The sequence below is a fragment of the Chaetodon trifascialis genome, chromosome 12 (genome assembly GCF_039877785.1).
Source record: "Chaetodon trifascialis isolate fChaTrf1 chromosome 12, fChaTrf1.hap1, whole genome shotgun sequence".
Taxonomy (NCBI): domain Eukaryota; kingdom Metazoa; phylum Chordata; class Actinopteri; order Chaetodontiformes; family Chaetodontidae; genus Chaetodon; species Chaetodon trifascialis.
Genome location: NC_092067.1, coordinates 7,780,001 through 7,795,170, shown reverse-complemented (window position 1 = coordinate 7,795,170; position 15,170 = coordinate 7,780,001). Strand labels below are relative to the sequence as shown.

General features: G+C 42.8%; 1 protein-coding gene across 1 annotated transcript; it reads right to left on the bottom strand.

Moving 5' to 3' along the window:
- Nucleotides 1–379: 379 nt before the first annotated feature.
- On the bottom strand, nucleotides 380–2,498 carry olig2 (oligodendrocyte lineage transcription factor 2). Its single transcript, XM_070975969.1, has 2 exons — nucleotides 2,379–2,498; nucleotides 380–1,920 (listed from the first exon to the last, which is right to left on the bottom strand). Exons 1-2 carry the CDS (start codon nucleotides 2,456–2,458, stop codon nucleotides 1,080–1,082), a joined length of 921 nt encoding a protein of 306 aa, XP_070832070.1. The 5' UTR covers nucleotides 2,459–2,498; the 3' UTR covers nucleotides 380–1,079.
- Between the last annotated feature and the right edge of the window lie 12,672 nt (nucleotides 2,499–15,170).

Here is a 15,170-nt window from a genome sequence, read left to right as displayed (position 1 = left end):
GTTGCTCATCTGTTGAAGATTTTTTCTATAGCTTGCTTGCTTAAAAATTCCAAGAATTATGATAATCTAAGTCATCTTACAGGTGAAGTTGTTAAAGCCTGTACACTGTATGTTTTACTCCAATATGTATCAAAAAGGAGCAGTTTGTTTACGGTGTATTTGTACATAAAAAAAAAAAAATCCTGTTCAGGTTTGTTTGTTTGTGTGATGTGAAGATAATTGTTCTCTGTAGTGATGTTGGTGTTCAGTGTTTCTCCTTCGACCTGTTGTTGGATCAGTGCTGCTTTAAACCTCAGTGAGACATATTCATCACTTAAGATTAGAAATAATAATAATAAATAAAAGATCACAAAGATTAAAAGAAGATCACCGAAGTCTGTTTACCTTCTCAAAGAATCGTCTTTATTTTACATTTCAAACCTCAACATAATCAGATATTCATCTGAAATTCCCGTCCAAAATAAGTAAATAAATATCATTTTCATTTTTTTTTATTAAAAAAATAAAGAAGTGGTCATTGTTCGCGTCGGACAGAGAATAACAGCCTACTGGACAGACAAGAAGGAGAGAAGCATCGAGTGAGACGATAGAATAAAGCAGGTGCAACATGTGCGGGGTGGGGGGCTCTCCCCACACATTAACAAGACTCTAATATATAATATCTCCAACTATTTGAACAGAATAATCCATCTACATATTTACACTCTATATTTGTGGTTTGATTTGGGGACCTTTTCCCCCTGCAGGCCCCCAGAGCGGAAAAGCAACTTTTCACCAGCGATTCGATCTTTAAATAAGTGTAGAGACACACAGACGGCTGGGCCATCAAAGATTTCCAGTAAGAAGCTGAAGTTTTGTGCTGCTTTGGGAGCTCTGTGAAGAAACACCTGTTACAGTTGAGGTTAATTACCATAAAACACTAAGTTAGTTGCAAAACCCCAAAGTCCCACTGAGGAAAACCAATGCATTGGTCTTTACTGGCCCCGTCGACTCAACAACAAAGATAAATTAAAAGTGGAATAATGTGGGGAGAGAAAGTTTGTGACAGCCCCAACAGTTCGTCTCCACTGAGTTTAGAGTCACTTGGAGTCGCTGGCCAGCCTCGGCATGGTGACGGTGCTCATGCTGGACACATGCGGAGGCGGGACTTGGCACATGCTGCACGGACAAGGCATCCCGGCACCGACGCCCCAGTGCTGGAAGCTGCTGCCCAGTGGCCCTGCACCGGCCGTGGGAGCTTTCAGGAGTCCGTGATGGGGTCTGACCGAGGTGACGGCGGCGATGCCGGGCGCGGACAGAGAGGCGGTGGAGACAGCCGCCGGTGGGAGGAGCGGGTGGTGCACCGCTGGGTGTGTGGCGTGGGTAGCCGCCGGGTGTCCCGGCACGGGCCCTGCGTGTGTCATAGTCCCACAGGCTGACGGGTGGAAGCCGCTGTGGTGTCCGCTGCTGCCGTAGATTTCGCTGACAAGCCGCTTCATCTCCTCCAGTGAGTTGCTCAGCATCAGGATGTAGTTTCTAGCCAGCAGCAGGGTGGCGATTTTGGAGAGTTTGCGCACCGACGGTCCGTGCGCATAGGGCATGACCTCCCGGAGCCCGTCCATGGCCACGTTAAGGTCGTGCATCCTTTTCCTCTCGCGGCTGTTGATCTTGAGGCGGATAGACTGCAGCTCGCCCTCTGACAGGAGTTTACGGTCTTTCTTGGCCAGCCGGAGGGCGAGGGACTCCTCATCCGCGGCGGAGAGGCCGCGCAGGTTGGCGATATCTGACGGAGAGTCGCTCTGTGTGGAGGACACGGCGCCGGAGAAGCCGTGCACAGACTTCTTGAGGGTGGATAGGAAGATGTCGTCCACTTCGGGAGAGGACGGTCTGCTCGACACGCGGCTCGTATCAGAGTCCATGGTCCTGGTCCAGCACTGTGCTCTGAAGACAAAACACTTTTTTAGTTCATTTAATTTACTGAGCCCCAAAATCCACATCTCATCTTATGCCAGCACCACAATATCTACTTATGGGGTCACGAGGACTAATGGTAAAAAAGTTCTTACTGTTTAATCCTTGATTAATAATTAAAAGTGGGCTAAGGTTAAACACTGGATTCGGCTGGTAGCGGAACATTTGTCCTGAATGCTGAGGAACTTTAATATTAAAACACAACTTTCAAGTAATTTTCTGGCACATTTGCTGTAGCTTTTTTAATTTTTATACTATATTGTCTCATCAGATGAGGAATAAGAGATAAGTTATTAATGAGTGCCCGTATCTTTTCTACACGCCTCTGGTTGGTATAAATAAAGCAGAAGGAGAACAGTCATCAAATCTGTGCAAGATTACACTCATTTTCGACCAGAATGTTTACAAACAAATAATTAAACACTTACAAGAATGTTTCCAAGCGCGATGGGAGAAAACCTTCGACGTGAAATCCACTTGTTACTCCAAAGCGCATCTGACAGCCCATTTGGCACGCCTGCGTGCCACCGCCGGGTTATATAGCGGGCTGAGGCTCACAGAGGCCGGGTCACCAGGACAACGCCGTTTCTGTCCCGGCTGCCTCCCTGCGACCAATCAGCTCCATGCAGGGAGGAGGCGGGGAAGACGGGGGAGGAGGGTGACAGAGGGTCCTCCAGCCTGATGTAATTACCAACACACAGCATTAAGTGAAATCAGACACACTCCCTCCTACATATGGCCCCTTCTTGTGAAAATGTTGGCCCGCGTGTGGATGGATTTTATTAGAATAACACGCACATTTTGCCTTTCATAAGTGAAAAGAAAGCTAATGTATTATTCAGGATCAATGATACAATAAAACAGAATATATTTCAATCATTACAATAGTAATTCATTCGTTTGGTGCAGAAACTGATTAAAAAGCTTATTAAAAAATAAATAAATAAATAAATAAACAAAAGTATAAAAATGTAATTTAACAATCTATAATTTTAATAATCTCAAGATTAAAATATTTATGCCATTATTATGACTGAAATAACGTTCCTCATCTCAATCTCTCCTTTTTTCTTTTTTTTTCTTTGTTATTAAACCCTCCGAGCTGCAGCCAATCCGACCGTGAAACCACGTCGCCCCATCAAATGAACATTAATAACGGATCGAAGCCTAATAAGCAGCGCAATATGCTTCCTGCATGCAGTTTGGGTGTTGATATGGTGTTTTCCGTTTTTACCGCTGTCGGCCAGCAGCTGCTGTTGAACTGCATCTTTAACGTTAATTAATGAAGTGTGCAAAATTGTCTTTAACGGTTATGATCGGTAACATTTCAATTAGTCTGCGTGAGAGATAACAGTGCGGCCTGCTGCCGGCGCTCAGACGGCCTGTGACTGACAGAAGGGCCCAAACCGGTGATTTGCTCTGGGACGTAACTGAAACTGACAGCAGCATTGTCCCAAAATGTGACAAATTGTTGGCCTACTGTGCAGTCAGACGCAATCAGCGCTAATTGCCTCCACACGTTGATGTGTTTTCATAAGACTGGTCTGAACATCCTGTCCACAGGCGCTTTATTTACTGACGAAATAAAAGCGACAGAGAAAACTTTAAGTTAATATCTTATTGCCCAGGTTCAGCTCTGTGTAGGGCGGTTTTAAAAGGTGACTTTTGATAAAGATAAGTGATCATAAAATTTCAGATTTTCTTTTAGATGTAAAACAAATGTTAAAACAAACTGAAAATGCAGCAACGTTTAATTAATTTATTTATTTAATTACATTTTTTGTTTTGTTTTGTTTTGTACAGTGAGGGGCGTGTTATTTTTTGTTCCGCATGTATTAAAAAAAATCTAAAAAAAAATCTAAATTAATCCAATTAATTTTCCTTATTAATAAAATGTGTTGTTGCCATGGTTACCTGCAGTTTGACATACCTTGCGCACTGATTTCGAACGTTGTTACACAGTTGACCGGAACTATTTCAACGGTCACCTGGCAGCCAATCAGAAACGAATATTTTGCGCAACCGTAACCGTCAATCAGGTGTCACGACGATGTCACAACATCAAGGTCGATACCCCGATGAGTGTCTGTCTCTCTCTCTCTCTCTCTCTCTCTCTCTCTCTCTCTCTCTCACACACACACACACACACACACGGGCCCCTCTCCTCTCATCGTTGTGTTTCTCTCCGTCCTCTGGCCGTTGCGTTCGCGTGTTTACTCCCGTTAAATAAGATTATGGTAATGAAGGCGCTTAAAGTGGCATTTTAGGTTTGTATCTGTGCCACCACTTGCTTCATTAGACATTCCCACAGTCTCACTGTTGCACTGAACTAACAATGAGACACAGACCACAGGACAGGATGCGTCATCTTCTTAAGTCATTTACCACAATTAGCTATTTTATCAGGGACGTGGAGGCCTTGTCTGAAATGTTTCACAAATATTAATATGGCTGCTGTGTTAAACTACAGATTAAAAAAGACTTTCTCAACCATTTATGGCACGTCTTATTTTTAGATTCAAATATTTGATGTAACAGAGCTTTCAAAAGATAGAAATGCTCTTATTCTGTTTTATAAAGCCTGGAATGATTTCGATGAATATTACATCGCAAAGTGTTATTTTAAATATATCAAATAAATATAAGCTTGCCATCAGCTTTAGAAATATCCAGTGAATGCTCACTGGAGTCCCAAACCAACACTGAGAAACTCTGGGTTATGACATCCACCCAATCCACCACTTCACCAAATTCAGTAACACAAGGTGAATTTCATCAAAGTGAATTTCATCAAATTTCCTGACAACTCTGATATTTTGACTCCAAAATTCAAAGCAGCTGTTAGTGATATTAAAATTTAACACCCAACTGAGAAAAATGAGATGCTTTCCCAGTTTTCTTTTCTTTTCTTTTCTTTTCTTTTCTTTTCTTTTCTTTTCTTTTCTTTTCTTTTCTTTTCTTTTCTCTTAAATAAAGGCTGATGTGTATCAGAGAGAACACAATTTTCTGTAACTTTCACCAATCAGTAGGCCTACTGTTAAACTGGAAAGTGCATTTCACGCCTCCATTCAGCAGTTTGCACAGTTACATCACAACTGGTCAGAAATATTTCCCAGGTTGTTAGACAACAACAAAAACATAAATTCCAAAAAGTAATAGAGCAAAGAATCTGCAGCTGGAGAAAGAGCCTCAGTTACATAGCAAACAAACTGTGTGAGATTTATGGCAGACAAATACATTTCCAGAGGAAAGCCTGAAATTATTTTCTATAAAAAGTTATTGTTTTCTCAAAAATAAATAACTAAATAAATCAATTACATGTGTGCCCCCACACTGTGGGCATTCATCTGCTGCTATAACAGTCTCTTCTGGTTTCAGGCTTTCCACAACATGTTGAACCTGGCTGCAGGGATTTGCTCTCATTCAGGCACAGGAGCATTAGTGAGGTGCAACACTCATGATGGGCGATGAGGTCTGGCCTACAGTCGGTGTTTTAGTTCATCCCAAAGGTGCTGGATGGGTTGTGAGTTCTGTGCAGTCCAGTCAACAGTTTACTTAATATCTTTGTATACTGTGGCATTAAAAGTCCACTTGATTGGAGCTAAGGGGCCAAAATGAAAAACTATGAAAAACAGCCCTAAGCTAAAAGTATGTGGACAGTGGTGTTTGTAACATTTCCCATTCCCTCTCAGATTTGACTCTCACCAGCTACTCCCTCTCCTCACCATCATCTCCATCTTTCTTCCTCTCTCTGTCCATCAGTCTTGGGTGGCGGTAGGCCCGGTGCCGTGGTGAATACCAATAGTGAGGAGGAGCATATGTGAGCCATACTTAATCCTGCTAATCTGCCTCCAAAATAAAAAAGAAAGGGAACAAAAAAAGCAGAAAAGAGAGGAGGGTGGAAAAACACGAGAGAAGGTTTCTCTTTCTGTCTGGGGAGCTGACCGGCTGAGGCCAAATGAACTGAAAGACATGAATAATGTCCTGGCTCTCCCCCTCAATCCCTTTCTCTGCGAAATCTTGGAACGAAATGAAGCAAAATTCTCGCTTTTGTTGAAATCTGTAGTGAGGAACGTGAGATGCTGCCCGCCACCACCACTGTTACTCTGTGTGTGTGTGTGTGTGTGTGTGTGTGTGTGTGTGTGTGTGTGTGTGTGTGTGTGTGTGTGTGTGTGTGTGTGTGTGTGTGTTTGTGTGTGTGTGTGTGTGTGTGTGTTTGTGTGTGTGTAACATTGTCTCCTAGTTAGATTCACTTGCTGCTCTCCTACACTAGCGATTTACTGTACATTTAATGACAAAGTTAAGTGCTGGCACAGGAAGTGAAATAACGTTCTAAAAAAAAAAAAAGTGTCCTGAATTTGCATCCATTCTCCTTCAGGTCGTGTAGCTTTTATCATTCAGAGTTGGTGTTGATCTGAATGTTCCCGGTGAAGGTAAACACATTATGGAAGGCAGTATGTTTCCCCATAACAATAGAAAGCTGTTGAATAAGCATATGATTTCAGGGAGATGCTGTTTGTGTGTTTCTCAGTCACAATGTCTGCATGCTTGTTCTTAAGTCCACAAATTAAGATGACAGAGGTGCCTGAGGTGTCCAGTTTAAAAACAGGAGGTAAATTGATAGAGAAGTAAAAGTGCAAAGATGAAAGTGTGCACAAACAAAATAAAACCAGAGAAAAACAGTCACTATAGGACCAGAGTCACTCAGTGAGATGAAGTTGGCTAGAGAAATGCAATAACTACCACAATCATCAGAAGAGATTATGTTTCTCACAATAAACATGAGGAACCTAATAGAGTAAAATATCTTTTCTGAACCTCAAGAGATACAGAGTAAAAAAGTCTACCTACATTTAGCAGGTGTCTGTCTTGCCCTCTTGTCCAGTGACATAGTAGTAATATTGAATAGCAACAGATAAAATCGTCTAGTTTAATATTTGGTGACAAACCCTTCACAGTCAGTGACTCGTCTCTGGTGATGCTCTGTCAGGCCCTTTATGCCGGCAGCTTCACTTCATGTTTCACCAGCCCTTTGGTCTGGTCTTCACCAGGTGAAACAGATGATCAACCAGATTAAGGTCATGTAACTGACTTGAATCAAAAACTGCTTGGCCCTAAAAACACCTCCGCTGTCATGTCTGCATGCTCAGAATCAATGGATCTCGCGCATGAACATTTTCATACTCTTATCCTCAAACTCTCTTGCCTTTATTCTGCGAGGTTTGTTCATACAAGTGTTCCAGGTCAGATTCAGCAAACCTTCTTAACTGCACAAACTTGTCACAAGTTGCTTGTTTCAGCCTGATGAATACCACCTGTACATGAGGAGGTGCCGGTAACATTGAAGGCTGCCTGTTCTGCTCACTTTGACATGAATGTCTTTGATAAACTTCATGGCAATCCATTCTGATTGCTGCTGAGACAGAACCACAAACATGAACATCAAAGTGGCACTAGAGGTAGGATTCAGAGGATGATCAATATCTGTACTATAGGTAGACTGATAAGATTAGTTAACACCAACTGATATTGATGGGACTTGGTTCCAAAGTGGCCGATAGCTAAGCAGCCTTCATCAGTCATGCAGGGATGTATATCATCACAGAGCTGAGGAGGGGAGGGCTGTATGAAAGCGAGCCGAAAGGAGCTTGATCAGTGTGTACAGCTCTGGAGAAAGCAGGCCAGCTCTGCGGTGTGTGTGTGTCTAAGTGTATTGTTTTTCATTTGTTTTTCATTTTAAGATGTACCACATGATTTTTCTTTCTTTTTTCTTTTTTTTCTGGACCACAACAGCAGGGACAGGCTTATAAAATCAAAAGGCCATGACTGAGTGACTGGCTGATAAAGTTACACCACTGCTCGGATGAATGCCTCCACTTGTGTATGTTTCAAATTAAAAGCCTTTGTTTCAATATCGAAAGGTCTCCAGGATTTTGCACACAGTCCAGCCTCACACTAGGTTTTGACCTAGTCCTGTTTATATATATTTTATGAATCATGTATTCAGTATCAGTACATTGAGTATTTTGAAAATACAAAATTTCTCCACTCTAAAGCATCCTGTTACAAGTTACGTTAGAATGTTTTCAACCCTGTTAAATGCCAATTACAAAATACTCAAAAGTGATTGGAAATGTGGACAAATACAAGTAACAGAAATACTGCCCATTTCTAATTAGTGTTTTGCATTGGAGGCTCCAAACAGGAAGTCAAGGTAACGTCACTGTGTACCTGAGAATCTCAGGTTGCCTTGGAAAATAATTTTTCAAAAAATAATAATCGCTCCTAATTAGATTTGTTTTCAGTTAGTTTGATATTTGGTTCTAGATTTATTTATTATTTATTTATTAGTTTCTAATAGAGTCATTTAAGGTTCATCGGTTATTGGCTTTTTCCTGCTCCAAACTATCGATTACAGGGAATCCATCCATCCATGCATACATGTTGAGATCATTCAGCCTGGACTTAAGGGAGTGACAGTCAGCTCAGAGGATAAAATTGACAAGAAAACACTAAGGTACAGAATAAAAATACACAAGAAGGTTCATGAGAAAAGCAATCTGACAAAAAACTAATTTAGAGACAGTTGCAGCTCTACCTCACCTCAAGGGAGTTCTTCCCGAGTGTCTGACTGTCTGATCAACCTGGTGACCAATGCGCTAACCTACGTCTTAAAGATCTGTACATGTGGGCTGAAGAAGTCACCGATGTAGGCTGGCACAGGCCATCTAACACATGATGAACCATGTGGATCCTGGCTGCCGAGGGAGTCTTCAGGCCTCTGTATCTCAGGGGCTGGACAGTGTTAGGTTATGCAGGCTGGGGGCTTTATCTCTACAACAGCTATTAGGAGGTAATTAAGTCCTAACACTGCAGAGCCTCCCATGGTTACTATAACATAACTGCAAATGGGAAGCTTACAAGCTCCTTTAGACGGCATGACAAATTGAATGGAACTCATTGGGCTTCGGCTATTATTCCAGCGGCCCCATCTGGCTGGGAAAAGATAAAGGGGATTTGCTGGAGGTTGTGAGGGGTTGAGCCTCCATGCTCGGTGTGTGTGTGTGAGGGATAAGGAACGAAAGTTGGGGGGGGGGGGTCCTGGTGCAGCATAAGAAGTGTTTTGAGGGTTCCAGGGGGAATTTTTTTTTCTCCTCTTTGGTCTGAGCTTCAATTCAACAGGCAGCCTGAGATTTGCTTTGGCCAAATGTTACAAATGTTTCGACAACCTGGTCTCTGATCCTCGGGGGTCACCAAGGAGGGCACGGGGGTACAACAGCTTTACGCCCAGAGATTTAACAAAGCAGCATGAGGATGAATATATTCACACTTGTATTCACTCCCCAGGCCTCCAGATGCTTGTTTTAGGGAGACGGAGGCTAGACTGAGTTGCACACTACGCAAAGCAGGCCAGCTGGCAGTTTGTGTCCATAGTGCGTCCGTGACCAAACTTGTGTGGACAAAAAAAGTGTCACGTTCGTTGGAGTAATGCTGTCAATTGTCGCCAGGGGAAAAGATGGTGAAATTAATTTAAAGTCTTTTAAAGATGTATAGAAGCTTCTGGAATATATTTAGACAGTGAAATTTCATCTTTGTTTCCAATAATCAAAAGCAACACCTGAGCGACATAATACTCTAAACACACTTTTTCTCCAAACTAACGTTTAAAGATCATGCTAATCATACATCATGCCTCAGTGTGAATGGATTAATCCTGCCAAGTATCTAATTTGTAGATAATATAAATTATAGAATTTATAGAAGAAGAAGAATTCCTTTATTCGTCACAATTGTTTACACACAATATGCAGAGTTGAGGGGAAACACGTCATGCATTTGTGAAATTCTTTCCTGCTTTTTGACACATCCACAGCAGACCAGGAGCAGTGGGCTGCCAGCCAACCGACCCAGCTGTTTGTCACCATTGGTCAGGCGGTGATCTTCTTGCAGAAAGAACATGCAAACTCCACACAGAAAGGCCCTTATTTTTCCTCGAGCAGCAGGCACCAAATGCATGGTGGAGGACACACCCCAGCGCCCACAGCGGGATTCAAACCGGGGACCTTCTAGCTGTGAGGCGACAGTGTTACCACCGATCCACCGTGCCACCTATAATCTGAGTATACACCAGAAAGATGAAAGATACTGTACACACAGTGAGATGTAAGGAAGATCATGGGCAACATTCTCATTAATACGGTGTTCCACTGACAGGTATTTCTGTCTTTTGTCCAACCCATTTATATCAGTGAGGGTAGGCAAAATAACAGAAACACTTCTCTGCACCTGGTGAAGACCAGACCAAGGGGCTGGTGAAACATGAAGAAGTGAAGCTGCCGGCATCAAGGGCCTGACAGAGCATCACCAGAGACTGTGAACACAATACACAAATTCCATTCTGGTTGGTACAAAAGAAAACTCCTTTAGCACCACCATCTGGTCTGCAGTGGGGCTCTGTTCCATCACCTCCAACTATCTTTGATCGTTGTCTTTGTATTTCTGTACTTGATCAAAAAATTGACAGGGTAAGTCTTTGCCTTACATGGTTGTATTACCATAAACATTCAGACATGCCAATGCTAAAGTTTCTCCATTGAAGCACTTTAACCCTTGAGATGCCTAAATTAAAACAAATGGACTATTTTTGAGTGTCACATGGCTCCAATTCATTAAAGTTGGTTTGAAGTTTTGTAACATTGTAGGACTGGAATGTACTGAAGGATTCAGCCGTATACTCTGTGGTGCACTGCACCTGGATTAATACCAAAAAGATGAGTCTAATCTATGGTCACATATATCCCATTGTCATACATTATCTACTAGCAGTCCATGAAAGTTCTCTATTGGTCTGTTATGTCTTGTGGGGGGAACAGTGGGTTGTATAACAAAAAAAAAAAAAAAAAAAAAATCTCTCTGCATCCTCACTTAAATAAGAGTGAAGTGCCTGTAAGGAGTACCCAAAGGTGGAACATGCTGGCTTTGTTCGGATGGACAGCTTAAACAAAAAGAAAATGTATCCGTGTTACTGTGGACGTGGCCTCAGTCCTGCTGAAAGTCACTGATTGCCCTACAGTATCCTCAGCGCTGCATCACAATGGCTGTAAAAGAGTCTAATGATGGGGATCTGCCAGGCTTAACAGGCTCTCATTCAGATGGCAATTGTCAGAAGGCCGAAGACAATAGGCTGAGGAATAACAATGGTGTACACAAGCAGCCCAGGCCTTCCTCGTTCTGTTGCAATTAGTGTCATATGGAGGGACGGAGAGGCTGGGTTACATTCCTTTACTCTCACTACCAGCCTCCTGATCTCATCTCAGACACACACACACACACACACACGCACACACACACACACACACACACACACACACACACACACACACACACACACACACACACACAAAACCTCATCATCCCTGACAAAAGGGTGGACTACTTTATTACCAGCCCACTGCTAACCAGCTGTCACCCCCAACACACACACAAATATATACATACACACACATACAGCCCCCAGAAATATTTTCACACCTGTTGGGTTGAATGCAGAAGAAGTTGAAGGCATTTTTGTCTGGAGTGGTTTGGCATTTGAATGAAAGTGTAACTAAACACTAAACACAGTACAGGTCTTATGATTGACATGTTTCTGTCAGAAGACTGCCTGAACATGAAATAATGACATGATCAAGGCCCAATTAGAGCTGGTTGTTTAGATTTTAGCAGTTATGAACACTTGTTACTCATCAGTCTGTTCATATGTGGGCATTTGTCAGTCAGGCAGGACAGCACCAGAAGTAGTGTTTGAACAAACATTTTTATGAAAGTTGGAAATTCGTCCATTATTATCACATCGGTGTCAAAATTATCCTGTAAAATGTGTCAAGCTTTGTTTAAATCAGTATTTTGAGTGCTAACTTTAATATTCACATTCAGTTTCATCATGAGTGTATTTATGCTTTAATAGGCTCCAGGACCCTGCAACCGTCAACAAGACAAGCAAGTATAGGATGGATGGATGGATGGATGGATGGATGGATGGATGGATGGATGGATGGATGGATGGATGGATGGATGGATGGATGGATGGATGGATGGATACTGTAAACTGAATTCATGCTCAATATTCTGACCGCTTATGTGCCAATGATTGGAGCAAGAAGAAAATAGTCATAACCAACAGGAGTGCTGGGAAAACTACAGAAAAATTATTTAGACCTTAAAAAATAAAGTGTAACTTTACCTATCAACAGAAAATGATAGCATTGGTAGTTTATGTTTGAAATATCCTTTCCAGACAAATGACCTCTCATACACATGCAACTAATGACTGAACTCTCTCAGAAACAATGGCTGAATAACATAGAAAATCGCTGTTGGTCAGGACATCAAGAGCTTTTGGGGAGTTCAGACTTCATTTTCGCATCCTCGCATAAAGGATTAAATTCTCTCACACTGTCAGTGCTGATTGGAGAGGTGACCTTCATCATTCCAGGTGTCCCTCTCCTACCAACAGACAACATGTTTTATTCTAACCTTGACAGTGATCTTTCCTGAACTTACTCACACAGTTGTATTTACTTAAACTTAACAATACCTTAATCATAGAGGTGACAGATGAATAATTTAAAAGGCCCTCATAAACCCTCTGTTTTGGCTTTTGGGTGCAAGGGTGGATTAAACAGACTGGGTATGGCAAGAACTGAGCCAACCCTAACAGACTTAGGGGCCATGAAAATGGACAGGTCTCTAGAGCAGGGCCACAGGGCCCAGGGAGCAGGAGAAGGGGGTGGGGCTGGATTTTTGGGCCCACTTGGCAACTTGACACACTAGCTCTCCTCCAATTCTTCAGCAATTATGCTGTCATCAAGCCGTTTTGCCTTTTTGAGAATGAAGAGAGGAACACAAATAAGGGCCACACTGGTTTAATTAAACTAATACCAATTCATGTTCCAGCAAGCTGCTTGAGGCGTCATTAGGAGAGGAAGGACAGAAAGGGTCTGTTCCTGTGTGTGTCAGTGCGCGTGAGTGTATGCATGTATGCCCATTATGTATGTGAGAAATTTTGAGTGTGTGTCTGTGTATTTGTGTGGGAGTGTACCCTCACTTCCAGTCCATTGAGCTGTGGTGCAGTTGCATACTCTCTGCTGCTCTGGTTTTGGTCCAACAGAACAGAATGCGCAGAGGGAAGGAGGGAGGCGATGGGAGAAAGCAGAAAAGACGAGGAGGAGGTGGGGGCCTGCTTGGTGGGGGCTGTTTGTCACTGTGAATCGGCTCAGGGTGGTTCACATCATCTGGCCATTGATGGCCGCCCCTCCCCTGTTGTAAAACAAGCTCCCGTGGGCCCGCCTGAACACTGGGGGCATTGTGTCCCACCCTCGCAGGAAACATACCACCCAAAGTGCTACTACCCCCACCACCATCCACCCACAGCATCCTCAATCCTTCTCCCTCTCTTTCCATCTCCACTTTTTCCTCCCTTGCCCCAGGATAGTCTGATGATAGCATCAAGTTGGAGGAGAAACCTGTCGGAGAAGGTCACAGGACGAGGGAAAGTATAAGCATTTGAAAGCAACAGGTAGGACTAATGAGGCTGGATGGAAGGATGGAGGGACAGAGTCTGCAGCAAGTGGAGGAGGCTGAGGGAGGTGCAGAGAGGGAGACAGATTTGAAGGGCTGGTGTAAAGGGGGCGTTCCCCATGGTTTCCGTAATATGGAGGGCTAATGGGAAGATTGATGGATTGAGACAGCAAAACAAAACAAGGGGTGGTGATAAAATGTAGAGTGGGGGACAGAGCAAGTTGGGATCGGGTTGAATGGTGTCTTGAAGCCTCAATTCTGGAGATGTGTGAGTGTGTGTGTCACAAGGCCAGGAGAAGGAGGAAAATTTAGTGCCTTTGGGGGCAGGGAGTGGGTGTGACTCGTTCCCTAATTACCAGGGAGGTCTCGGGAGCTTTGGGTACAAGACAAGTGTGAAGGGTGGGAGAATGAGACAGGATACAAGAGGTTAGAGCAGGTCAATGCTGACCACCTAGGATGCCCCTTGCAAAAGACGCGCCCCCCCATTCCATTTCAACCCTCCCTGAGTGCCCAGCTGAATGCTATAAATAAATATCGTGTCTTCTCCTCTAAAAGCTGATAATTTACTGCCCACCCATTCCGTTCTGCCCATCTCTTCTCCATTTCTCAGCACCGTTGCCAGGCGGTGAATGGAGCTCTTCCTTTGAGTTTGGAGGACCAGGCCTGTGTTTTCTGGAGGGGCTGTCCTCAAAGTTTGGAGCACCCTGGAGTGGATGCGCACACACACACATATGCTTATATGCTGAATGCCACACATGCTCCTTTATCAGCCACCTGTAAACCAGCTACCCATGGCAAGAATTTGAGGGATTCTTATGGCAGTAATCTGCTGCATGCAAACAAAGCTAACTCTGTTCTTTCCTACTTAAATCTGAGACAAATAGTGCTTCAGGTTGATGTTTCTTCACAGTGTGTCACAGGCAGACATGTCAAATATAGAAAATTACTTGTTTGCTATAAAATATTTGCTTCAGTGTTCGTTGTTCTTGAACTCTCGATTAGGTCTAAATGTTTTCTTTGTATTTTGTAGATATTTTGTGTAGATTTTATAATTCACATATGTACATTTCTTGGTCATGTTTTTGCCTAAATAAGCCCTAGTGGCATAAAAACAGTCTGCACAGGAAAGAAGCCACAATGCATTGAGTTTTTAAAGTTCTTTAGCACCAAGAAGATGAACTGGAGCATCGTGGTGTAGAGGGCTCCTGTCTCTATGTCTTTTTTCAACCATCCAACATGTATTTTTACTTTTTGTATTTGTTCTGCATTGTTCCTGCTCCAGCCAGCGACCTTGAGGAAGGTGTTTAACTTGTGGTGGAGGAGCAAAACATCACAGGAAGGTCAGAGTGGATGGATAAGCATCGAAAGATTCTCCTCTAACAGTCAGATGTTTTTCTAAAATGTTAATAAAAATGCCATAGTCCTTCTCTAAACATAAAGGATAAAAAGAAGTCAGACAGATCAAGAAACTTAAAGTTAGACAAACTTATCAAGAAAGAGAAATTGTTTGTTGTCAACAGCCATTACAGTTTATAGATGACGGCCTTGCTCACAGTGGTTTAAAGCACTGGGATAAATAGATTTTTTGACTGCTTGTTTCCTGGTTCATTAGATTTTGCACAGTCGCTGTATTCCCAGATTCA